The sequence below is a fragment of the Balaenoptera musculus genome, chromosome 12, assembly GCF_009873245.2.
Source record: "Balaenoptera musculus isolate JJ_BM4_2016_0621 chromosome 12, mBalMus1.pri.v3, whole genome shotgun sequence".
Classification (NCBI taxonomy): domain Eukaryota; kingdom Metazoa; phylum Chordata; class Mammalia; order Artiodactyla; family Balaenopteridae; genus Balaenoptera; species Balaenoptera musculus.
Window position 1 is genome coordinate 30938783 of NC_045796.1, and position 25974 is coordinate 30964756.

Genomic DNA, 25974 nt, shown 5'->3' on the forward strand with positions numbered 1-25974 from the left:
GGGAAGAAAGGAAAGAAGGAAGGAAGGAAGGAGAGAGGGATGGGGAGAAAAGGAGTGGGGGAGGAAGGAGGCTTAGTCCCCGGAGGGCCAGGGCCCCCTTAGCAGAAGTTCTTGATTTCTCCTCTGGCTAAACACCAGGGACCAGCCCCTGGAGGATCAGTGCTTTGGGTACTAAGGATGCAGCAGTGAGCAAACCAGACACAAAATCTTGTTTTTATGGAGTGCAAGTTCAGAGTCTTTAATAGGTAAGTCAGAGTGTTGACTTGGGTGAATTTTGTTCCCAATATTGCCCTGTATTGCATTTTCCTAGTAGTAAATATTTTAATTTTTTTTCTTCTCTTCTAAAAATAAACATGACGTAGATCTGTCAACAGAACAGAAAAAAATTATTATCTAGTTTTTGTAATTTAATAAATGAGATTTGTTGTATTATGGTTTTTCACATGAGAGTTAATTTAGTTACTATTTTCTTTCTATTAATAAAAGGGTACAATTGTACTATATTTGAATTTTGTCTTTTTGAAATTTGACATTAAATCTTATCAATAGTACATGTACAATCCTTGCAATACTTTTTGATTGTATTCATGGAACTGGAATTTTTTTCCTCCAAAATGATCAGGCATAATATTCATAAGATTGTAAAATAAGAGCTGGCAGTCATGTTACCTAAATGTTCCTTTCTTTATAAATACTACATGAATGTTACTTTCACTTGCAGAACTCACTAGACCTTGATCATGATCACTTCCTCTTTTCAAACTTCCGTGGCAGTTTTGGCCCTAATTATTCTGCATGTCAGTGCTTTGGATACTTTCAAAGCTGCAGTATATGAACATGCGGTCATATTGCCGAATCACACAGAAACACGTGTTTCTCAGGATGATGCCTTGCTCCTCATGAACAAGAATATAGATATTCTGGAGATAGCAATTAAGCAGGCCGCTGAACAGGTATTCTTTTATTTCTGCTAATCATAATTTATGAGGAGCATGAGAGCTGGTGAAGGTTCGAGTATTGAATTGTCTACATACATAGAGAAATAATTGTGATTTAACTTGTTTTAAACAGGGTGCTCAGATCATTGTGACTCCAGAAGATGCAATTTATGGATGGAAATTTACCAGGGAAGCCATTTTCCCTTATCTGGAGGATATTCCAGATCCTCTGGTGAATTGGATTCCATGTCAAGACCCACACAGGTATTTGAGTTATCCTAGTTGTTTGTACAAAAGTGCTGTGGTTCTCTAAAATGTACACGTTCACTGCAGCAAAATGATAAATCCTGAATGATCATGTATGTGGTGTATGTTATTGTTTTATATATATATATATATATATATATATATATATATATATATATATATATCTTGGCATTCATTAGATATTTAAAAATTGTACTTAGATGCCACTTAACGATTATTTATAATCTAGTATCTTTATTAAATTTGGAGAAATATAAAAATATTTATTACTGGGATTAGAAACTAAGGGGAACATGATCTCATGAATATTAATTTCTCATGAAAGTTAATTTCTGAAGTGGACACGGGGTTGTGTTTGGAAAATATTCCAAGGTCTCTATTGAAGGTACTATATTTCAATTCATAGCCTCTCTGCTCTAGAATCTGTTTCCCAGGCAGAAAGACCTCACTATCTACTTTCTAGTGAGACTTTATGTTTTGAAACCTTGCATTTTCCTAGGCTCATAAAGCTAATTTTCCTGGGAAAAAGTAATCTAGAAACTTTCTAATATAAAATATTTAATATATGTGTGTATATTTAATATATAACTCCTACTATCTACTAAGGCTTGAATTATTGAGGCATGGATTGCACACTTCTATACTGGCAGTAAAAAGTCCCTCACTCTTTCACACTCGTTCTTTCTCAACTCTCAAATCCTCTCACCATCTCTTACCCTCTTGCACTTTCTCTCACTCTTGTACCTCAAATTAAGTTTATTAAACATCCCTTTGCCATGTTCTTGCTGGAGGATCATAGATACCACGCTTTTTGAGGCACTCCTGGTTAGTGTAAATTTTATATAAGTGTTATCAGAAAGCGGCTTTTCTCAGCTCTAAAGAGACTAACCGCACAACGAGGAGAATATCGGGTTACATGACAGTCAACCGCTCCACTTGCCAATCATTCCTGTTCTGAGCTAATGCTTCCTATGATGTTTGTAAGAAACACTTTTGTGGAAGAAGAGGGGCAATAGCTGGACAGTCTTTCTTTCTTTTTTTTTTTTATAAATTTATTTATTTATTTTTGGGTGTGTTGGGTCTTCGTTTCTGTGCGAGGGCTTTCCCTAGTTGCGGCGAGCGGGGACCACTCTTAATCGTGGTGCGCGGGCCTCTCACTATCGCGGCCTCTCTTGTTGCGGAGCACAGGCTCCAGACGCGCAGGCTCTGTAGTTGTGGCGCACGGGCCCAGTTACTCCGCGGCATGTGGGATCTTCCCAGACCAGGGCTCGAACCCGTGTCCCCTGCATTGGCAGGCAGATTCTCAACCACTGCGCCACCAGGGAAGCCCTGAACAGTCTTTCTGCCTAGAAGTTTTGAGAAGGGGGACAACCCATTTGTTTTCATCTCACAGTAGGATTGTAAGATGGACTTCCTGTTAAAAACAACATATGTTGCAAAGTTATGGACTAGTCAGATATCACAGTAGCTATGGAAACTGGTGAAGGTTGGCGGAGAGGTGTACTCCATATGGTTAGTAAATACCTCTTTCATAGCTCTACACTAGAAAAAAGAAATTTTGACAGAAAATGGGCTTCCATTGTCACCCAATACAGTTACATTTAATTCATTTAACTATTACTTATTGAGCATCTACTGTGTGCCAGATACTATTTTAAGAATAGGAGATATAGCACTTATTCAAACAAAGTCTTTGCCCTCCCTGTGGCTTATGAATATTCTAGTGGGAGAAGATAGATGTAAACAAACTCATTTATTATATAGAATGTCATTTGGAGATAAGAATAGGGATGCTGACTGAAAAAAAAAAAGCACAACCTAATAGTTGACAATTATGTTTTCTTTGGGGCTTTACCAAGGACTTTAGCCTGGGATACAGCCCCTCAGACACCTCTTCGGACAGTTCCAAAGAGGTAAGGGAGGAGCCAAGATATATGAGTTTTTGCAACGCCCCCAAAGGAAAAAACAAACAAGGTAGCCCAACATCAAAAGATTACTGCTAATGGGACTTCCCTGGCGGTCCAGTGGTTAGGACTCCATGCTTCCACTGAAGGGGCCGCAGGTTCAATCCCTGGTCGGGGAACCAAGATCCCATAGGCCACTCGGCACAACCAGAAAACAAAAGAAAACAAACAAACAAAGAGTGACCCCCAAGTGTTTGGCCTGAGCAGTTGTAGGCGTGGAATTGCCATTTACAGACATAGGGAGTGATACTGAACCAGACTTGGGTCCACTTGCCCAGGCACAGTAAAGCCTATCTACTGACATGGGGCTGTGGTGAAAGAAAGTGCAGGGCCAAGCAAGGCATACAGGCAGCTAATGCTCAAAAGACTGAAACTCCCCGCTGGATTTTAGGGAAGGGTTTTTAAAGGCAAGGTGAGGGAGAGAGTGGCAGGGTGTGTGATCAGCTCTTGCACAATTCTCTGATTGGTTGATGGTGAGGTAACAGGGTGATGTCACAGGGGTTAACATCATCTCTCCTCAGGCTCCAGCCAGTCTGGGGGTTATGTGCTCATGGTCATCATGCAGTTAGCTTCTTCCATCTGGTGGGGATTTTAGTATCTGCAAAACAATTGAGGAATGTGTGTCAGACTCTGTTATTTATGTTCTTTGGGGAGGAACTAAAGATTCTGTGACTCTGCTGTATGGCTAATCTATTATTTAAGTTGTTACCAGTTCTCCCGGCCCAACTGCTATTTTTTTGTTACTATGTGTTTACATTCTTCCAATCATTAATTCTTGAGCCAGTTTTTTGTGACTCAGGGGAGGCCTGGGAGACTAAAGCTTTTCCACAAAGAAAGAGGCAGGTAGAGGACATGGAGGATGGGGGGAGTCTGTCCTGGGAAGGTCCCATAGGGTCCTCTTGGTTACAGGAGCACTGAAGGAATAGAAAGTCTGGGATGGAACTCAGGAAATCAGTTTTGTGCATCTGAAGTTTGAGCTGTGATTTAACAGATATCCAAGTGGAGATATAACCTTGGCAGTTGCATATTCGAGTCTGGCATGAAAGACAAGGTCAGGGTTGGAGGGAGAAAGTCAGGGAGAGAAAATTTTTAAATCAGATTTACTAACCTGGATAAGAGTAACTATCAATCCAACCCTTTTCATTCATTCATTCACTCATTCACCCATGTAACCAGCAAATGTATAAAGAGCTACAGTAAGGAAGCAGGAGGTGCAGTCATGATAAAGAAGCGTCTGAGGTTTGAATTCAGACTGCCTGTTAAATGTAAGCTCCAAAACACATAATTGTGCTGTAAAAATCAAAGGTGAATCTTACTAGATTCTCATTGGTGAGGTCGGGGATGTGCCTTAGCAGTGGCAGCTCAAATGAGGAACCATCTATAAATATCTCCTAAGTAAATCTAGGTCCACAGTAATCTTCTCACATACAGGCCTTTTTTTTTAATATAAATTTATCGATTTAATTTATTTATTTTTGGCTGCGTTGGGTCTTTGTTGCTGCACGTGGGCTTTCTCTGGTTGCAGCGAGCGGGGGCTACTCTTCATTGCGGTGCGCGGGCTTCTCACTGCGGTGGTTTCTCTTGCTGCGGAGCACGGCCTCTAGGTGCACAGGCTTCAGTAGTTGTGGCACCCAGGCTCAGTAGTTGTGGCACACGGGCTTAGTTGCTCCGCGGCATGTGGGATCTTCCCGGACCACGGCTCAAACCCGTGCCCCTGCATTGGCAGGCGGATTCTTAACCACTGTGTAACCAGGGAAGCCCAATACAGACCTTTTTTTCAAATCACATTGCTCTTAATGAAACTAATGTAATAATGTAGTTTATAGGATGGATAAGTTTATCATTATTCTATTCAGACACTCACTTTTATAAATTTCCTCTTATTTGCCTTCTATAAATAAACTCCATGTTCAAACCTATTAAGCTTTAGGAAATAAAACACAATATCTATCATCTATACAAGAATAGTAAAGTTGCATTTTTAAATATTGATAATCACATTTAGTTTAAAAAAGATACCCTGACATGGCTCTCACTCTGTCCCTTTCACATTTAGTGTGACTATTCTCAAGTAAGGTTAATAACTTATCAATAAGTATATTGCCAACTCCACATTGGTCAGTAATGTCAAAGAGCAAAGAATCTTGGTCCTCAGTGGAAGCAGAAATGTCTCAAAGAGTTACCTATTCACAGATGAAACCACAAAAATTAAAAAGCACTCTACATATTCTTTATTCGGGGTAAAAATAGAGACCTTTCAAGCACATTTTTTTTTAAAGATTTATTTATTGATTGATTGATTGATTGATTGCTATGTTGGGTCTTCGTTTCTGTGCAAGGGCTTTCTCTAGTTGTGGCAAGCGGGGGCCACTCTTCATCGCGGTGCGCAGGCCTCTCACTATCGCGGCCTCTCTTGTTGCGGAGCACAGGCTCCAGACGTGCAGGCTCAGTAATTGTGGCTCACGGGCCCAGCTGCTCCGCGGCATGTGGGATCTTCCCAGACCAGGGCGCGAACCCGTGTCCCCTGCATTAGCAGGCAGACTCTCAACCACTGCACCACCAGGGAAGCCCCTTTCAAGCACATTTCAATTTTTGTACTTTTGTTTTTATTTAGAGAATACTTTGTTAGTTTCTGTAATCAAACCCATGTAGATAAGACCTTACATATTTAATACAGTGTGTTACCCCTGTACAAATGGAAAAAATTATGTTTTAACGTTTCTAGACCAATATAGCTGTTAATTTCTGTGCAGTGCCAACCCAACACAGTACAACTGGGATACTTTTTCCAAAGTTGACAGCACAGCTAAAGTTTCCAAAAATTCCAATTTTATGTATATACATATATATGTATATATATATAGATTTATTATTTATATAAAAAGACCAAGAGCAGTATTTTATGCATCAATAGCAGCAACAGCTTTTCCAGGTTCTGCAGTCATCTGCACAAAATTATAGAGACATATAGCACACTCTATTAAAAAAAAAAAGGTAAAAAACAAAACCTCAGAAAACAGCAAAGTTCTGTTACTGTTGTGGTACCTGGCACCATTTTCTTTATTAGCTTCTCAATCATCATCTGGAAAGAAAACATTCTAGAATAACATCATTATAAATAGATCTGATAAAGCATGGTCACTACTATGTATCATAAAGCAGGTACAAGATATCTTACATTCACAGAGGTATGATACAGTACTGTCCTACATCTGTAATAGTATAGGATATAATTAAAAAGACATTATTTGAGACTTGATTCTACTTTTCCAGCAGAGGGCCCAAAGGATGGTTACAACACAACTCTGGTACAGAAATGTACCTTCTTAGATAAGATTTCCCTTCTTTAGTGGCACAGTTCTAGGCACTCACTGTCAAGCACATTTTTATGTCCTTAAACATAAACTTTTTTAAAGTATTTCTATAGTAGGAAAGTTAGCTTCATCATATAAAGTTATTCAATTCACTGTAAAGACACAGTAGTCAAATTTTCTATAAGCCCTGCAAACATTTCTGTTCATACTCCTTTCATCTCCAAAGATAAGAATTATAGACCGCTTTGCATAACATAAGGCCACAGAGTTACAGCTAAAAAGAAAGTCACAATGGTAAGAATAATGTCCCTTCTGTTGTAGTCTGCTATTTATTTGTCAGTTATCTTGGTATCTTGAGAGTATGGGCTTCCAAACGTCAGGGCACTCAGAGCTGGCCTTGGTCTAATGGTTCACAGCACTACCATTTCCAGGGGAGTTCCAGTGGTGTTCCATTCCTGCACTACCCAGATAATACGTCTGCGTTTCGGATTACCACCACTAACAAACTGAGACCCCTACCTCTGCCTTAGCACCAGGAGGAAACGTCATTTGGCTATTCCCCAACTACCAAGAAACAGATTCCCAAATACATCTTAAACTTCAAGACTTTAGGAGCTGGATTATTTTTGGAAATAATAAAAGAATAAACTTCCTTTATAAAAAGAAAAGAAACTTACCGCTAAGAGGGAGAAAAAAATTTTTAACACCGTGATGAGTTCATCTATGGAGTGAGTTAGAGAAGAGATCTAATGCTTGAGCTATAGGAAACTACAGTGTTTAGACTCAGTGCAGATGAGGAGGAACCAGAAAAGGAGATGGAGAAAAGAACCCAGTGAGTAGGAGAATGAGAGCGTGGGGTCCAATAAGCAAGGTGAAGTGTTTCCGGGAGGAGGGTGTAAGTAACTGTGTCAACTGCTGCAGGTAAGTAGCACAAGATCACAAGATGCCACATGATGATGACATCATGTGGATGTCATCATCAGCATTAGTGAGAGTTGTCGGGTGGGATGATAGCGATGAAAGCTGATCTGAGCGCTTCTAAAGAGAACAGGAGAAGATGGGCTGAGGATAGCAAAATGGCCAGCTCTTCCAGGGAGTTTTGTTGTAAGATGGACCTAAGGAATGGAGCATAAAGTAGAGGGGCATGGGGGTCAAGAAAGGTTTTTATTTTATTTTGTTTAAAGATGAGAGGTACTAGAGCATATTTGCATGCTGATGGAATGATCTAGTAGAGAGATGACAACTGTTGATGCAGGAGAGTGAATAATAAATTGCTGGAGCAATAGATACAATGTGGAAAAAAATTCATCAAGGTTAGGCATAATTTGTGACTTCTGCATATAATCTCTATCATGTCACATAATTATCATTTCTTTTTCGTAGGAGAACAATTAAGATCTAGTTTCATAGCAACTTTGAAGTTTATCATACAGGATTGTTGACTATAAACGCTATGTTATGCATTCAGTCTCCAGGACTTATTTATCTATTAGTTGCAAGTTTGTACCCTTAAACTGCATCTCCCCAGTTCCCCACAATCCAGCCCCTAGTAACCACCATTCGATCTTCTGTTTCTACAAGTTTGACTTTTTAAAATTCCACATATAAGTTATATCGTACAGTATTTGTCTTTCTCTGTCTGACTTACTGAAATGTCTTAATTAAAATTGGATTTAGATTTGGTCGTACACCAGTACAAGCAAGACTCAGCTGCCTGGCCAAGAACAACTCTATCTATGTCTTGGCAAATATTGGGGACAAAAAGCCATGTAATTCCTGTGACTCCACGTGTCCTCCTAATGGCCATTATCAATACAACACCAACGTGGTGTATGATGCAAAGGGAAAGCTGGTGGCACGTTACCATAAGGTAAGAGGGGGTGGGTGTGTAATATGCAGCCTGCTATGAGGGGGGTGCATGCTGTGTATAAGAGTTAGAGCTTCGTTCTCTTATAACACAATGTTACCAAGAGTTTTTTTAAAGCGAGCAATAAAGAAAAATGACACTTTAGAAATGTGGAAAAAATTGTAGGCAGAGACCTGTAAGAAACGTTTGGTAATACTCCAGGATTGAGATAAAGCATATACAAAACAAGTAATTTTAATATTGATATAAAAGATACTGAGATGACTGTAGTCTGGATCCCATTTAATTTTGAAATGATAAAAGATGTTTTCACATTGTATGAATCAGTTGCACGGAAGTTAATTTCCCTGCTTTCTATCAAGTCACAAAAATGATCTTTCTCTTTTCAGTTTCTATACCAGTGAATTTAATTATCCTCTTATTGATTTAAGGTCAAATCATAAAATTTTTTACTTTAAAATCTGAATTGAAAGAGTAAAATAACCTGAAGTGATAATTTTATACTAAATTGGACCGGGAGAGAGGCTGACCTTTTAAATGGTTATGGGATGTGCAGGTCAGTGTGAATGTCCCTTTTCCTCTCCCATATTTTTTCTAAGCATCTTAATTGTGGCTTCAAAATCTTCTGACTGGAGAAATTATCTCCTGGAAGTCCTAGGGAAAAATAAATATTACTCAAGAGGAGTGATATTGAGCCAATGACTTTCAAATGTTTTTGATCATATACCTCTATATGGAAAAAAATTTTAACATGAGTCCTCAAAATAAAATATATTTATATAATGGGCTTCCCTGGTGGCGCAGTGGTTGAGAATCTGCCTGCCAATGCAGGGGACACGGGTTCGAGCCCTGGTCTGGGAAGATCCCACGTGCCGCGGAGCAGCTGGGCCCGTGAGCCACAATTACTGAGCCTGCGCTCCACAACAAGAGGGGCCGCGACAGTGAGAGGCCCGCGCACCGCGATGAAGAGTGGCCCCCGCTTGCCACAACTAGAGAAAGCCCTCGCACAGAAAAGAAGACCCAACACAGCCATAAATAAATAAATACTTAAAAAATATATATATATTTATATTTATTTGTGTGTTTATTTGTGTATTTATACATAAAACACAAAACTTTCAAAAAGTTTTCTTCATAAACTTGTGGGTTTCACAACTTGTTTTTATATGTAATTAAACTTCTGTGTTCTCCTCAAAAATATGTCTCAGACTGGAAATAGAAATGTCAGTACTTCCTTTTCCCTTATTTCCGAGACTGTGTTTGCATTGTGAGTATCATTTTTAAAGGCTCTTTCTTTGCAGCTACTCTTCCATTCTGTAAGTGTTGACCTAGTTAAACTGGTAGCATAGTTGGTCAATCCATTTATCCAGGCCCAGTAAACGGCAGGATGGCACAGTGCACCGGATGTGGACAGCTAATGAGGACCTGGGTCATCCTAAAGTGAGAAGCTCTCGTTCTTCCATCAGGGTACCTCGGAACAGTTCGTGACCCATGCTCTCTGACATATGGATCTGATAAGAGTACTTTTGTCAATCAATCTTAAAATGCTAGTAAATTTCAATTAAAGATTTTTTTTAGTTAGAAAATAAATTTAGAGAGAAGTTTTAATAGTCTGGCTCCCAACCCTCAGTCTTTCCTACTTTGCAAATCATTTTATTAAGCTGTTGACCCTGATTATTAAATTAGACTAGGTTCATTTCTCAAGTTTACTTGGAGGGAATCAGAGAGAATGAAATAAAACATTTATTTTTAACAACAATTTTGAAAGCTGGGTAAGAGTCCCTGAAATTACTTTGGATGGGACACTGTAAAGAGGGAGAGGGCCTCCCTCATCTGATTAATAGATATTTATTGTGCATCTATTATGTTTCGAGGTATCAGGGACTCAAAGAAAAATGATGTATGTCTTCAGCTTTCAAGAAGCACATAGTGTTTAGGATTTATGGGGAGGTATTTGGCTCCTGATTGAGAGAGGGAGGGAGTTAAGGAGAGAGAGGGAGGGAGAGAGAGAGAAAGAGAGGGAAAGATAGAGAGAGAGAGAGAGAGGGAGAGATGGAGTGAGAGAGACTGTATTTCTCCGTATTTTTCTTTGGAAATTAACTTCCAGTCACCAGAGTTATTCACCTTCTATAGATTTCCTGCTATTGAGCATTGTCAAATCTCAAAATTACTAACTTGGAGAGTTTTCATGTGTCACCTCTTCAATAAACAAGCCTTTCCTGGTTTTATCCTGTGTGTTTGTTACAGTACAACCTCTACTCTGAGCTTCAGTTTGATGTCCCCAAAAAGCCGGAGTTGGTGACTTTCAACACCTCCTTTGGAAAGTTTGGCATTTTCACATGCTTTGATATTCTCTTCCATGATCCTGCTGTGACCCTGGTGAAAGATTTCCACGTGGACACCATATTGTTTCCCACAGCTTGGATGAATGTTTTGCCCTTTTTGACAGCTATTGAATTTCATTCAGCTTGGGCAATGGGAATGAGAGTTAATCTTCTTGTGGCCAACACACATAATGTCAGCCTAAAGATGACAGGTAATTCATGACCAGATGTGGTTTGCAGATTATATTTCTAAAGGCAGAGAAACGTGTGCCTCAGATATGACCTGTTGTAATTTTTTGGTTCTTTGTTGGGACTTCTTACTATGTTTGTATCCTTTCATTAAAAAAAAAAAAAAAAAAAAAAAAAAAGAGGAAGAAGAAAAGAAAAGGTACTGCCTGATTATAACAGCTATGGCTGTGTTAAGACTTTTATGTGTATTATTTCATCTATCCTCACAACAACTCTACGTATGCGCTGAGTACTATCATTCCAACTTTGCAGAGTACAAAACTGAGACACACAAAAATGCAAGTAACTTGCCAAAGGCCACGAGATAGTAGGGGGCAAAGCAGGGAACTAAACAAGATATGCTCTATAACTGGCAAGGCAGAGTAGTGTATTATTGACATGTTGCTGTATAACAAATTGCTTTAAAAGTAAAAAGTGAAAGTGGCTTAAAAACAATAAACATTTATTATCTTACAATTTGTGTTGGTCAGGAATTTGGGAGTAGCTTAACTGGGTGTTCCTGGCTCAGGCCATCTCTTCAGGTTACATTAAACTGTTGGCTGGGCGGAAAGTCATCTGAAGGCTTGATTGGGGCTGGCAGGTCTGCTTCCAGGCTGGCTCACTCATATGGCTATCGGTAGGGTTCCTCTCTTTCTCAGTGGGTGTTGAGAGGAGACGTTCATTTCTTGCACATGGGCCTCTCCATAGGGCTGTGTGATGTATCCTTATGACATGGCAGCTGGCTTCCTCCAGAGCAAGTAATGAGAGAAAGGGGGAGAGAGAGAGAGGGAGATAGAGAGAGAGAGAGAGAGAAAGAGAGAGAAAGAGGAAAGCTGCATTGCCATTAATGACTAGTCACAAACCATTATTTCTACCATGTTCTATTGATTAGGAGTATGTCACTAAGTCAAGTCCACACTCAAAGTGAAGGGAATTAGATCCACCCATTGGAGAAAGGAGTTTTGAAGAATTTTGGAACATATTTGAAAACCACCACAATGGAGAACAGGAGGGAATTTTGTATTAACTTCCCTACCTCTCAGGAATGCCTGAGTACAATGATGTTAATATTTGGCTTAATTTTCTATAATGCTAGTAAATTATATTAAAGGTTTATTTGAAATGAGACCACTGATCACGTAGCTTAATCTCCTCCAGTAGAGAATAGGAGAAGTATTATACTTAGATGTTCAGTGCCTTGTGCTTTCTCATTGTGACTAATCTTGTGACATGACCACATGCTGAATTCTGATGGGGAAACTGGTGGTGTTGGGTTTGCTTTTTGTTTTTAAAAGACTTGTCTTCCATTCACAGGCAGTGGTATCTATGCACCACACTCGCCCAAAGTATATCATTATGATATGGAAACAGAGTTGGGAAAGATCCTCTTTGCAGAGGTGGATTCGCATCCCCGAAACTCTCTGACCTACCCACCAGCTGTGAATTGCAGTGCCTACGCCACCACCATCAAACCATTCCCAGGACAGAAAAACTCCTTTAGGGGCTTTATTTCCCGGGATGAGTTCAACTTCACAGAACTCTTTGAAAATGCAGGAAACCTTACAGTCTGTCAAAAAGAGCTGTGCTGTCATTTAAGCTACAGAATGTTAGGAAAAGAGGAGAATGAAGTGTATGTTCTAGGAGCTTTTGCTGGACTTCATGGCCGAAGGAGAAGAGAGTATTGGCAGGTAATCTAAGCTCGAGAGAAAGGGAGTGTTTGGATGTCAGTAAATTCCAGGGTTAAGTTTTCATATTTGTCCCAGGGAACCAAATGCTTTTCCTTGGCATGACTGCATGCATTGCCAGTGTCTCACACACACACACACACACACACACACACACACAAACACACACACACTTTGGGATTAATCATGTGATATTTGCAAGGGGGCTAAGTATCATTGATTGCTTGCTTTGAGCACCTTAAAAGAATACATTAGCCTGACGATGCTGATTTTCTATTTGACTAATGAAACTAGTTTACATATTGAAGTGAACTTCAAGAAGGCTTCTTTAAGCAGCTTTGCTAACACATCTGAATATAAAGTCTTGTTTTAACTTTTAAAACCAACAATAAGTAGGGATATCACTTTTATTTTAACTTCTCTTGTAACCAAATATCCTGATCATTTCATGCCCTTCCAGTGACAAATTTTTTAAACTTTTTGTATTATGTTGGCTATGCATTTGTTTTTTCTTATTTTACTCTGTGCCTCACTGCCTTCTCCTAAGGAAACGGATATGAAAAAAAAAAAAAAAGAGATGGTCAAAATTTCAATCATCCTTTTGGCTTTTGTATTCCTGTTGCCCAAATACCTCTACTTTCTTGGGCCAAATGCCATCATCTGACATGCCAGACTAATGGTTTATATCTGTTACCAAGTCCAAGCTTGTACTGCTTGCTGTATGACAGACCAATACATTGAGAGATGAGTTGTTGGGACAAGGAATAGTGACTTTATTTGGAAAGCCAGCAGACTGAGAAGATGGTGGACTAATGTCCCAAAGAACCATCTTCCCTGAGGTAGAATTCAGGCTTCTTTTACACTAAATGGGGAGGGGGTAAAGTCCTAGTTCCAGTAAGACTCTGGAGGGGATGTGTTTATTTTTTCCTTCCTGCAGCCATTCATAGGTGTGCCTGGTCTGGAAGTTTCCTGTGAGCTAAACAAAGGTATTTTAGCTCATTACATGAAAGGCAGGATTCTTAGAGATGGTTCATTATGTATAATTTAAAGCTTATAGGCAGCATGCCTTTAGTGAGTAACTTGTAGCAAAAGCAGTAGACTACAAAGGTTTAAATAAAGAGAAACGGATCCAATATGGAGTGGATTTATTCTTTCCTATTACAAATCCAGTTTTAAACTGGCTTCTTTCTTTCAATCCCACTAGCTACCCAGGAAGTGAGGGTTGGTTCTTAATCATTTGCCATTTTCAACAAAGCAGGTAATTATATGATCCAAATCCCTTTATCAAATGGTGAAAATATTTACTTTGCTATGTTTATAAACTGAGTCAACAGTTCTAGTACAAGTAACTTAGATGCAAGACATTGCATTTTATCTGCATCTCTTCTACACAGGTATGCACAATGGTGAGATGTAAATCTACTAATCTGACAACTTGTGGACAGCCAGTAGACACTGCTCTGACAAGATTTGAAATGTTCTCCCTAAGTGGCACATTTAGAACAGAGTATGTTTTCCCTGAAGTGCTACTTACTAAAATCAATCTGGCACCTGGAAAATTTGAGGTAGGATAACTTTAAGAGTGTCTTCATTTTATCTGTTTTCTGAAGTCAAATAAAACAGGCTATGACAACTGTATCTGTTAACTTTTGCTGTGTAACAGACTCCTCAAAATTTCATGGCTTGACACAATAACCATTTCTTTAGCCCTGATTCTGTGGTTGGTGATGTGAACTGGGTGTAGCTAGGCTGTTCTGGACTAGAAGAGGCTCGGTTGATCTTGGCTGGGCTCATTCCTGCATCTGCCACTAGCAGGTGGGTTAGCTGGGGCGGGCTGCTTTGTGATGGCATAGTCTTGGAGAGGTGGGATGATTGGGGCCACTCTCCCTCTGTGGTCCCTCATCTTCCAGAGAGCCTGGTCTTGTTCACATGTTAGATTAAGGAGTCCAAGAGCATAAGTAGGGAAAGACACAATAGGCCAGTTCTTTTCAAGTCTCTGCTTGCAACTGGGGGTTGGGGACCCCTGCCATAGATGACAAGTTTTTTACATGAGTCACACTGACCATGTCTTCCTGAGTATTTTCCCAGTTTCCTTGACTGATGGACTCTCCATCAACACATATTTACACATTATCTTTGAGGATCACTTCTGCAGAGATTCCAACATATTCATTGCCTATCTTTTCCCCATCCTTAGTTCTACGCTAAGAGCATGAAGTGTTACTGACCATCACAACTGTGGGAAACACCTTGCTTTAACATTTTAGGTTAACTCTGGTATATTATCAGAAGTGTGGCCTCTGCAACTAACTAGTTATGTAAGTTTGTGCAAGCCAGTTAACCTCTGAATTTCCTACCTGTAAAATGGGGAGAATATCTTCCTCACTGATTTGGTACTGCATGTGAAAGCACTTTGTGAACAGTGAAGCATTATACAAGTATCAGGATGTATTTTTAGGTACTTACCTCAAAGAGTTTACCTAGTTAACCAAGTTCATCAACAACTGGAGGAAAAGCTTGCCAGAATTAGGCCACATGTACGGAACATCATGTAAGTATACATCAATGTGCAGACAGACTGGAGGAGTAGGAGGCCAGGTCCCACTGTAGATACAGTAAATCAGAATCTCTGAGGATGAGACCTATATTTTTCATAGTCCTACAGGTGATTTTGGTGGGTAAAAACTACCAGTTTAAGGGAATAGTCAAAAAGGTCAAATTATCTTGAGTGTGTAACATAGAAGGCCAGTTAATTATATAGTATATTTTAGGAAAATTTGTAACAGGAAAGCAGTAAAAATGCTAAGTTCTAACTAGAACCCAAGGGACAATCACTGATGTGGAACAATTAATTCCAAGGAGGTCAAAATAGACACAATTTTACTATATTGATGAAAAGTCACAAGAAAACTAAATATTTGTGTTTAACTTGTTTCAAACTTTCACCCAAATGTAATTTGAAATATACCTCTTTTATTTCATTTTTGTTCTTTAAGGAACAATTTAATAAACAAGGGACTATTTAGAAACAATGAACACTTAATAAACAATGAACATTTAACATTTTATATTTGTTCGTTTAATTACCAACAGGTTGTGTGTTTGACGACTTGTCAGTGAGCTATGTTTTTGTGTGTATGTGTCACCACAATTATCGTCTTCGGGGATATTTAGTTATTTTCTACTTCTAGTTATTAAGTATCTAATTTCTCACCTTCTAAATTCTTCCCCATCCAAACTGTCCTTCTCACAACTGATGATGAACTCATTTTCTTTAATTCTTGTTCTATCTGTTGTCTATTTGTGTTTTTTTCTATTCTTGTTCCATTACTTTGCATACATTACTCCCTTACAGAGAAGCCTCTTGCCTTCAGGATAGATCTGATCATTCATGACTTTCACAAATCCGATCCCTACCGTTCTCTTTGACCATATGGCTTAGTCTCCTCTTCAATAATCTTCAACTCCAGCTAGTGATGTGCTGTAAATTGTAAAAAGCCACTCTCTGAGGAAGAAAAAGAAAAGCTCCGATTTGTGGCATTTGCCAGTTATCATGATGTAAATATTCTCACCACCATCAATTTCAAGAACAGCCATGCAACAACCAGCTGTCAAAGTTCCTGGAGATTTAACAGTCTGTTGTTGTGAACTTACACACCACTGGCTCCAGCACACAACTGGTTCTAACCAAATTGGAGTGAGAAAGCACATTGCCTAGATCTGTCACATACATTCCTGTCTCAGAATGAGCCTTTGCTGCTTGATTTCCACCTGGCACAAAGTTTTCCATCATACAGCCCCAGGGAGAAATTCCTAACTGCTCCTTGTAGCAGACTGTATCCCACCTTGGGAAGCAGAGCAGTTCAGCTATTCCTTCTCAGACCTCCTAAGCACATACCTGTTTCTCTCTGCAATATACTAATATACTGATTTCTCTCTTTATATGTGGGATCTTCTCAGTTTCACCATTAACTTTTAAGCTTCTTGAGGGAAGGGTGTTATTTGTGTTCCTCTGGCTCCTGGTTATCTTGCATATAATTGGACTCAGTAGATTTTTGCTACTGATGATTTCTGACTTTTCATTAAGGGTTACATCTGATTGTTTAAACTCAATTATTGAACCCTCTAGGATGGCTCTAGTCTTCCTTACATATAAAATAGCTGTTTCCTATCTTTCCCACCTGTTCCCCAACCCCCAACCCCAGCCCTAGCCCCCTTACCTACCATGATATCTAGGATGGTTTCAAAATCATGAGTCTGCTTGTAATGTATATTCTAATCAAGTTGACTATACTTTTCCCACTTTTTCTTTAGGTACTAAAAGATGGGCGTTTGGTAAACAAGAATGGATCATCTGAGCCTATCCTAACAGTGTCACTGTTTGGGAGATGGTACACTGAAGACGTACGTTCCATCTCAGGCAGGACCAGCAACTCAGCGACAACTTACCTGATAATATCCACATTATTAATGATCATAGCTTTGCAAAATATTGTGATGGTGTAGGACATCATCACTTTATCATATTCATTGTTGCATCCCAAGTTTACTAAGAAACTTTGAATGGCTCGCTCCCTAGTATAGACCAATGATTTCCAGATATATATTTTTTTCTCATCAAGGATTATATTTAAGTGTTATGGTAATTTTGCCTCTTTTCTTGGTTACGCTAAAATAATACAGTATGGTATAATTGTATAATTGAGGTTTGGGTCATGTAAATGAGGACTAATCCTGACTCCAGCCTTACTTGCTGTGTGTGCTTGTGTGTGCTTGTGTGTGTGAGCATGAGCAGAGTGAAGAGCTTCAGGGATGTTGTAAATATAGTGGTAGCCTTGGGAGAGAACAGTAATGATGGGAATTGAGATGTTTATGACTGAATTCCATTTGACATTAAAGACAGTTTGAACTCATCTAGTTTTCTGTGCTAATGATTGGGGAGGATTTGCTTTCTAATCAGATGGAAACATAAACTCATTGGAGTTTCATTGGAAACATAAACTCCAATGTTGAAGTTTATCTTAACAATGAAAGTCATTTTGAGATGTTCTAGAAGAAATAACAGTTAGTCCAGGTTAATGGGTATTCATAGCTCCAAACAGTCCTACCTAAAGGCCGTGGTGTAATCTAACAGGCACAAATCCCATAACACAAAGACCATGACTGTTTTTAGTTTTTTGATTTTAATTTATTTAATTTATTTATTTTTGGCTGTGTTGAGTCTTTGTTGCTGTGCACGGCCTTTCTCTAGCTGTGGCGAGCGGGGGCTACTCTTTGCTGCGGTGCGCAGGCTTCTCATTGTGGTGGCTTCTCTTGTTGTGGAGCACGGGCTCTAGGCACGTGGACTTCAGTAGTTGTGGCATGCAGGCTCAGTAGTTGTGGTTCGCGGGCTCTAGAGCGCAGGCTCAGTAGTTGTGGCATGCGGGTTTAGTTGCTCCGCAGCATGTGGGATCTTCACGGATCTGGGCTCGAACCCGTGTCCCCTGCATTGGCAGGTGGATTCTTAACCACTGTGCCACCAGGGAAGCCCCCCCATGACTGTTAATGGTAACACTATTTTCAACATTGAGTACCTGCTTTTTTAGTGGTGGTGAATGTACATGTATGTAAATAGTCCAAAATCACATAATCATCAAAATTGTGTGTTCTTTTATCTCTTCATTAAATATAGAACATTTCAGATTTGCCAGGTTTCGCTTGAGGAAGTTAAACATTATGCAATGGTTTCGCAATGTGTTCTGTGACTCTTGGGCAACGATATTTCACTTCCAGTCGACCGCTGAAACTAAACCCACTGGTTTGAGAAAGATACAAGCAAGGATATCCTCACAGATTCTAAGGGACAGTTCTTCCCTTCATTCACACTTAGAGCTGTCAGCTGTACTTCAACTCATTAAAAATAAAAACAAAAATGAAAAACAAAGAGCACCAGTCGCAAGGAAAATAAAGAGTACTTAACTGCAAAATTGCATCACAATGTTTTAACCCATATCTTGTCAGTGGTTTTCACACACCCACTGTGTTTTATCAAACAACTCAAGTAGTTTCATTTGGCATTGATTTAGGGAACTACGCTTGAGGGAGTAGCTCTTTAGTTTCTAACGAATCTGATGTCAGAGTCCAGTTTCTTTGATAAGCGTCTTTCTCTCTCACCTTAAAATTTCATGTTAGTTCTTGAGTCTCCTGTGGTTCTGGAGGGAATAAACAAGGTGCTGGTTTCCACCTATCCTGGATTTCACCAGGCTTCTTCCTAAAATGCGCTGTCACAGCTTCCCAGTTGCGGGCACCTGTACTGCAAAGCTGCTCCTTCAGCTTCAGGTTTCCGTCAGCGCTCACTCTCTGTCTTTTGTTCTTTCATTCAGATAGCATTTGTTGATTTCATACTATGTTCCAGGCACTAGGTACTGGGACATGGTCTATGCATTCTCTTTGATCGTTTTACCATTCATTCTGTGACACTGCCCCTGTCATATAATCTAGTCCAGTAATTTCTGTGATATATTCGCAGCCTACTCTGCAAGGATCACTACCTCTACTTTCTACTTTTTTATTCCTTCTTTGCATTTTGACCCATCCTCATGGTGTTAGCATATTCATCTACATAAGTGATTTCCAGTGGCATTTTTTTCTCTGTTTTGACCTCTCTTAAATTCCATTCACATTCTTTAACTCCATTCTGACCATCTGTCTTAGGTATCTCATAGATGATAATGTTCTAAAAAAATCTTAGGGCTGATGCCTGCTTAAGTAAATATGGTCATAACACACACACACACACTCAAACACTTAGCCACACACAGATACCTCTAACAGAGGCATTCTTGAAAAGATATTTGGATGTATTGAATAAAAACAGTAACAACTGGCAAGAGGATTTCTTGAGTTACTGGACCTGGAGACATGAAGTAGTACTTGGAGGAGGAAAGAAGATATTTTAACAATCTCCTAGAGAATTTCCAGGCCACTTGATGATAAGTCGAAGGAGAAAAATAATAGGGATGAACTGCATGATATTAATTTACCTGTCCTCAAATATCTTGTGACACCTCATGTAAATATGGATCGAACAACCCTGATGATAGCTTTGATCAGTTATAAGAGTTGTGAGCCCTTGTTTCCCTGCTCCTCTTATGTACTTTTCATTTTTTTTTATCCCAGATGTTAATTTTTAGAAAGATACGCTAACCTTCACTTGTTCCTGTTGAACTCTCAAAATTCAGTCCATTAGCTGGAGACTGAGGAATTCTTATGCTAAGTTCACTTTACACTATAATTTCAATCTTTTTAATAAAATAAATAATGAAGTATGAAAACATTTTAGGAGATTGCTGGTATTGAGTTTTTCATTATACTGTTTGAAGATGAGTTTCCTAAGAGAGTCTGATTTTTTTTTTATGAACAAAGAGAAAAGAGGCAAAAAAGGTCAATACTCATTTTTTATGATAAAGAAAAATGGCAGTTTATATATCTTCTAGAATCAGAAGTGCAAATTTAAATGCAGTTACCCAGGATGACTAATGAGCCAGAAGGGCTTTATAAATGAAGAGCGGGTATAACAGACGTATAAAATATTTGAATTCCAGAAGGCTAAAATGGGGGTTTTCATAGACAACTTTACAAGGACACTCATGTGGTTACCAGTGATAGGACAGGAATTTAATGTTTTGGGCATCAGACCTTACATAGAATACACTTCAGGTGGCTTTTCTGTTTGACTTTCATTCCCCACCCACCTGCATTTAGCCTGCCCTTCTCTTATCTGTAATTAGGAGGTCCACCATAGCAACTTCAAGATTACAGGTAAGGTTCCATGTGCTAGAATTGAAAAGCCAGAGCTAAAGAAATCTAAGACTTAATTAAAAATATAAGAAATGGTAGATTTTAAAGCAAAGAATGTGAGGCCTAAAATAAATTATTCCTACAAGACTTTACATCCATTATAAATTCTTACAACCCTCATGGCATTGGTAAGCACTAGTAACACTTCATGTTATAAAAAGCATCACATTTGATATATTTACCACTGAAATGAACTTCTCAGGGACAGAAATCATGCTTACTCACCATGATGTATTTCTAATGTATGGCACAGTGCCTGAAACAAAGCTGCTGAATGAACTAAAAAAAATTACTAAGAACAGAGAGAATGGGTGCCCAGAATGGGTGTCTGTTTGTATTTGGGACATGATAGTTCTGTAGATTCTACTGTACAAGATATAAATCTTTCACTGACCAGATCACACTTCCAATATGACCATATATGAATTTAGATTTAAGTATCTTAGCAATTCATAGAACATATCAGTGAATTGTGAGAGCATTGTCATTTGGACATGACGGAAAAGCAATTGCTTATAATTTACTCCTGCTGGGAGACATCTAGTATAAACATGCTCTTGACTACATGAAAATAGAAGTAGGAAGTATGTAGTTGGAGGGCAGATATGTGCCTTACTATTAAGTCCTAACTCATGCCTCATGGCTAGGAACCTATTCATCAATTAAACATCTCACTAATTTGAAAGGAATCCAAATATACTAGAAAAGATGGTAAAGTGGTAGTACAAGAAATTAAGTGAAAGAATATGTACCCTCTGCCCCGTTTATGGAATAAGATGTTATGAATAGAATGGACTCCTTTTGTATTTCCTCCCAATTGCATTCTTCTCCTTTCCCTGTTTGCTTTTATTACAGGAAGTCATTATCCTAAGGTTATTTTAGATCATTCCCATGACTTCTTGGTAGTTTATTACATAGGTACATAAATATCTTAGTACTATTTTGCATTTTTAAAAATTTTGTATATGTGGCATCAAATTATACATATCATGCTGCATATTTCTTATTTTTACATAAGAAACTTTGAGTTTTATCTACACAAACGAGCATCAATCTACCTCATGCATTTTCACAGTGTACGCTGTACAGTTGCCTTAGTGTGCCAGTTATTCAGCTATTGTCTCTCAGCTCCAAACCCACCTTTCTGTATTCTTCTTTGTGATGATGAGGCTGGGACTAGGCAAACATATTTCTCCTTTGTCACCTGGCTCCCTGTTAGGTTCTGCCAATAGAGGACGCTAGAGGGAAACAGAAGATTGGACGAGGAGTGGAGGGACTTCCATTTGCTCACCTGTCAGTGTTGTCCCATCAGCAGTACTGTACCTGACAGCAGTAGTTTGTTCCAGTAGCACTTGGTTCTAGCTTTCAGTTTTTTCCATACTTTCAGAATCAGTGTCATTACTCTCCTTCAAAAATACCAGCACCAACCAGTGTCTCCTCAAGGGATGAGTCCCAGCTCTGTGGAGGTCCCCCTCTGAGGTGCTGGCTTATCAGCACCAGCTGGAGAGCACCCTCTCCCTAGGGGTCTGAGCCTCAGCTCCACGGGGTTCCCTGGAAAGCTTCTAGCTCCTCACATTCTCCTCTTCCCTTTTCTCATGAATATAAGGAGTGGTAGCTGCTTTCCTCAGTTATCCTGTGTGTGTTACCTCAGTGTTCCTCTTTTGTCCTTCATTCATCAAATACCTGTTTAACCAAATCCCTATGTTAAATTCTCTTAAAATAACTGGTGTGGATTCTGTTTTCCTGGTTGCATATCGTCTGATACAATGGATAAGACAATATTCATTTGTCTTCTCTCCTACTGACGAATATGGTGGGCATGGCCAAACCCGCTGCTCTGAAATCTTGGGTAAGCTTGATAATATAGTAAAGGACAAAATGTGGAAGCAGTCAGCTGTGATGCAGTGGCGGTCCCAGGCATGCTGTCATGGCCTCTCACACAGACATCAGTAAAAAAGCAGCAGGCCCATCCTCTGGCTTCCTCTGAGCTGCTATGTCCTTCACTACAGGAGGGCTGCTGAAACCATAAACTTTGGGTGCACCTCTGGGAGAACAGGTTTTGTGGACGCTTATATCGTTGATCTCAAATATATACTTTGTGGAACTTATGTGAATTCTCAGTGACAAACTGAGTCAAAAGGTAACATCAGCTGACTCTGAATCACCAGTTTCAACAGCCTTTGTCCCTGTATTTGTTTCTGTGGTTTAGTCCAGCTCAATGGATGCTTAGGTTTTTTACTTTGGGGTTTTTTACCTATTATACTTATTATTAATATTATTTCCTATTATAAATAAAGCTTCTCTGAGCATTCTTGTACATATCTCCCTGTGCATCTTAAGAAGTCCAACAACTTATTTTGGATTCCTACAACTGGTCAGGAAGGTCTTGTGCTGGATGGTGATGACGAATAAAACAAAAGTTTCTTTTCTAAGAATCTCAGTCTAGGAGACAGAGCATCACCATCATCATTGTCACTCATTATCATAATAATCAAATATTGAGCGAGTAGAATATGCCTCACACTGTGTTCCGCATTTCCAAGTATCTCATTTAATACATGTAATGAACATCACAGAATATTATAATGGGTCAATTTTGCCTTGGAAGACAAGAGAGTTGTCAGAGACCAGTTGGGTAAGTCAATCAGAACATCCTAGGTAGAGACAGTCATGCATACAAAGACATGGAAGAATGGCATGCTGCAAGTAGAGAACAATATATTGAGGCTGGGGGAGGGTAAAAGGAGGAAGGGTAAGGAGAGACAATGAAAAAATTTGAGGCCAGAAAGATAGGCAAGGGCCAGATCATTGAAGCACAAATGAAGTCTGGACTTTATCCTGAAGCTAAAAGACCCACTGAGGGATTTTAGAGTCAAGTATCATGATGAACTACATAGTTTTAAAAATTACTTTGCACTTTTATATACAGAATGAATAAACAACAAGGTCCTACTGTATAGCACAGAGAACTATGTTCAGTATCCTATGATAAACCATAATGAAATAGAATACAAAAAAAGATTGTATATATATGTATAACTGAATCACTTTGCTGTACAGCAGAAATTAACACAACTTTGTAAATCAACTAAATTTCCATAAAAAATTACTTTGCTAGTAGTTTGGAGGATAGATAAGAAGGGAAAATTCTAAATGTAGGGTAGCCATATAGGAGACAATTTTAATAGTTCCCTCAGGGTAGTGGTGGCACAATAGCACATTGAGGAACATCAAGGAGGCCAAGGCCAATACAACTGGAGCCAAATGAACATGGAGGAAATCACTAGGAGTTGATGTATGAAGTAATAGAAGGCTGGATCTTGCAGGCATTGCAAGAACTTGGCTTTTTACTCTGAAAAGTGAAGTAGGAGGCCTTTGGAAGTTTTTGAGCAGATTGACACAATTAGTTTTACATTTTAATAGGAGCACTCTAAATGCTGTTGTGCAAAAGTAGAAGTGGTACCAGAAACAGGTAGCAGGGTATTGGAATAACCCAGGACAGAGATGATGGTGGGCTTGGACCAGAGTTGCAGTAGTGAAAGACCTCCTGATTGAAAGTGTATAGAGTGAGAGACAAAGATAGAAGGAAGGATAACTCCAAGGGCTTTGGCCTCAACAACTGGTAGTTTACAGAAGCCATTAACTGAGATCTGAAAGACTAACTTCAGGAGTGTCGGAAATGGAAGGTCAAAAGCTCAGTTTTGTTTATGTTGATTTGATACGCCTTTATATATCCAACTGGAGATTCTGAGCCGACAAAAGTTTTAGGACACAAAAGTCTGGAGTTCAAGGAGAGGTCTGAGATAGAGATAGAGATCTTTGAATCACTAACATATAAATGGTATTTAAAGCCACAAAATGGATGAAATCACCTAAGCAGTGAGTGTAGATAGGAACAGAAGATTTCTAAGAATTAGGCTCCAAAGCAAACATCGTTGAGAGGTTAGGGATGATGAGAAGGAAGCAGGAAGAAAAAAGGCCACAAAAAAACTCTGAGGTAAATAAGTACAAAAACCAAGAAGAAAGAATGAGGAAAAGCAGGAAATTGTGGGCAAAGAAAGCGCTTCAAAAATGAGGTAGTGGCAGCTGTGTCAAATGCTGCCAGCATGTCAACTAACTTAGTAACGCAGAGATCAGTGGTGACCTTGACAAGGTGGTGAAGTCATGGGGACAAAATCCTGATGGGAAGGAAGGAATTAAGACAGAGAGTATACGCAACCATGTAGAAGAGTTCTGTTGTACAATAGAACAGAGAAATGAGACGGGAACTGGAAGGGGTTGTCAGATCAAGAGAGGGTTTTGTTTTGTTTTTATTTAAGGTAAGAAATACAACAGGATATTTGTATGCTGATGGAATTAACCCAATAGACAAAGAAAAATTGATGAGAAGGAGGAAGAGAGAGAATTTCTAAAGCAATGTCTTTGGGATCCAGTGAACAAGGATAGGGAAAGGACATAGAGAGGGGCATGAGCAGTCATTGATAGTGAGAGGAGAGGAGGTGGACTTGATAGGCATGGATGCCGGCAAGTGGACTGATGCTTTGTAGGAGCTTGTGGAAGTCTATTTAGTTGGATAAACAATCCTGGAGTTCAGGAGAGAAGTTTGAGCTAAAGATAGAGACAGTAGTTTTCAGTTCATAGAGGGTAGTTAAAGGTATGAAGTAGAAAAGGATCTGCTATGGGGGCAAGACAGTAGAATACAGAACGAAAACTAATTAATAATGTGACTACTGACCATAAGTGCATTCAGGGTTCAGAGAAGTGAACAGCAACAGAGGTGAGAGGTGAGAAACCTGAGTTGGAAGGTCAGGATTTAGCGAGGAATCAACCCAGGATCAGAGTGGTAGTAAGTGTATTAAAATGTAATAAGAAGGGTGGTCTTAGCTAAGAACAGGAAAGATAAAATGGGACTGAGTGGGAGAAGGCTCTGATTGTCTGCCTTGATTTGATATACACATGGGAAGCATTTCACTTAATGAGAGCAAGGGTTAAGGGAACTCAGTAGTTTGCAGTATTGATTGAAGATTAAGTTGGGAGGAGTGAGATCAGAAGGGCTGATGGAGGGCCTGTAAGAGTAACTCTTGGCCACAGAGTCAGGACTCTGATGATAAAAATAGAAAGCAAGTTTTATAATGGATATTGGAACTAACGACCTGGGGAGAGCCAACAAACTTAGAGATTTTATTCTACCGGCCCTTCTCCCCTTTAAAATTTGTACCTTACATATTTAAAGGCAGAATTATATTTATTTTAATACAAAACTTTAGACTCTAAACTTCCTAATCCCACAATAATTTTGAACTGTCATTCAAATTAGGTACTTGAATGTTTACGTTCAAACCTCGTTTAAATAATTTGCATCCACAATCCCTATTCCTTATGCACAAATGAGGCAAAGGCATTACTAACGACACTTGGTAATGAAATATTTAATGCAAGTTTCTATTGATTTCAACATAATAAAAAGTTGGTACACTTCCTGATATTAGGGAGAGTGAAGGGAAATTCCTTTGTTTCTTTTTGCTTCTATTCAGAAAGTCAGGTCGAC

At 39.2% G+C, this 25974-nt stretch overlaps 1 protein-coding gene across 2 annotated transcripts; it reads left to right on the forward strand.

Moving 5' to 3' along the window:
- The first annotated feature begins 740 nt into the window (after window positions 1-740).
- On the forward strand, window positions 741-17453 carry LOC118904957 (vascular non-inflammatory molecule 2-like). 2 transcript variants are annotated; one of them, XM_036871152.1, is made up of 7 exons: window positions 741-953; window positions 1072-1202; window positions 8161-8353; window positions 10598-10886; window positions 12217-12590; window positions 13982-14152; window positions 16902-17453. In XM_036871152.1, the coding sequence occupies exons 1-7, from the start codon at window positions 741-743 to the stop codon at window positions 17091-17093; spliced, it is 1563 nt and encodes a 520-aa protein (XP_036727047.1). In that variant the 3' UTR covers window positions 17094-17453. The 2 variants fall into 2 exon arrangements, with proteins under 2 accessions (XP_036727047.1, XP_036727046.1); XM_036871151.1 differs by lacking the exons at window positions 10598-10886; window positions 12217-12590.
- The last annotated feature ends 8521 nt before the right edge of the window (window positions 17454-25974 follow it).

Coding starts and splice junctions, on each gene's coding strand:
- LOC118904957 (XM_036871152.1), top strand. CDS start 741: ATGATCACTTCCTCTTTTCAAACTTCCGTGGCAGTTTTGGCCCTAATT. Junction 10,887..12,216: donor TGTCAGCCTAAAGATGACAG/GTAATTCATGAC, acceptor TTCCATTCACAG/GCAGTGGTATCTATGCACCA. Junction 14,153..16,901: donor TGGCACCTGGAAAATTTGAG/GTAGGATAACTT, acceptor CTTTTTCTTTAG/GTACTAAAAGATGGGCGTTT.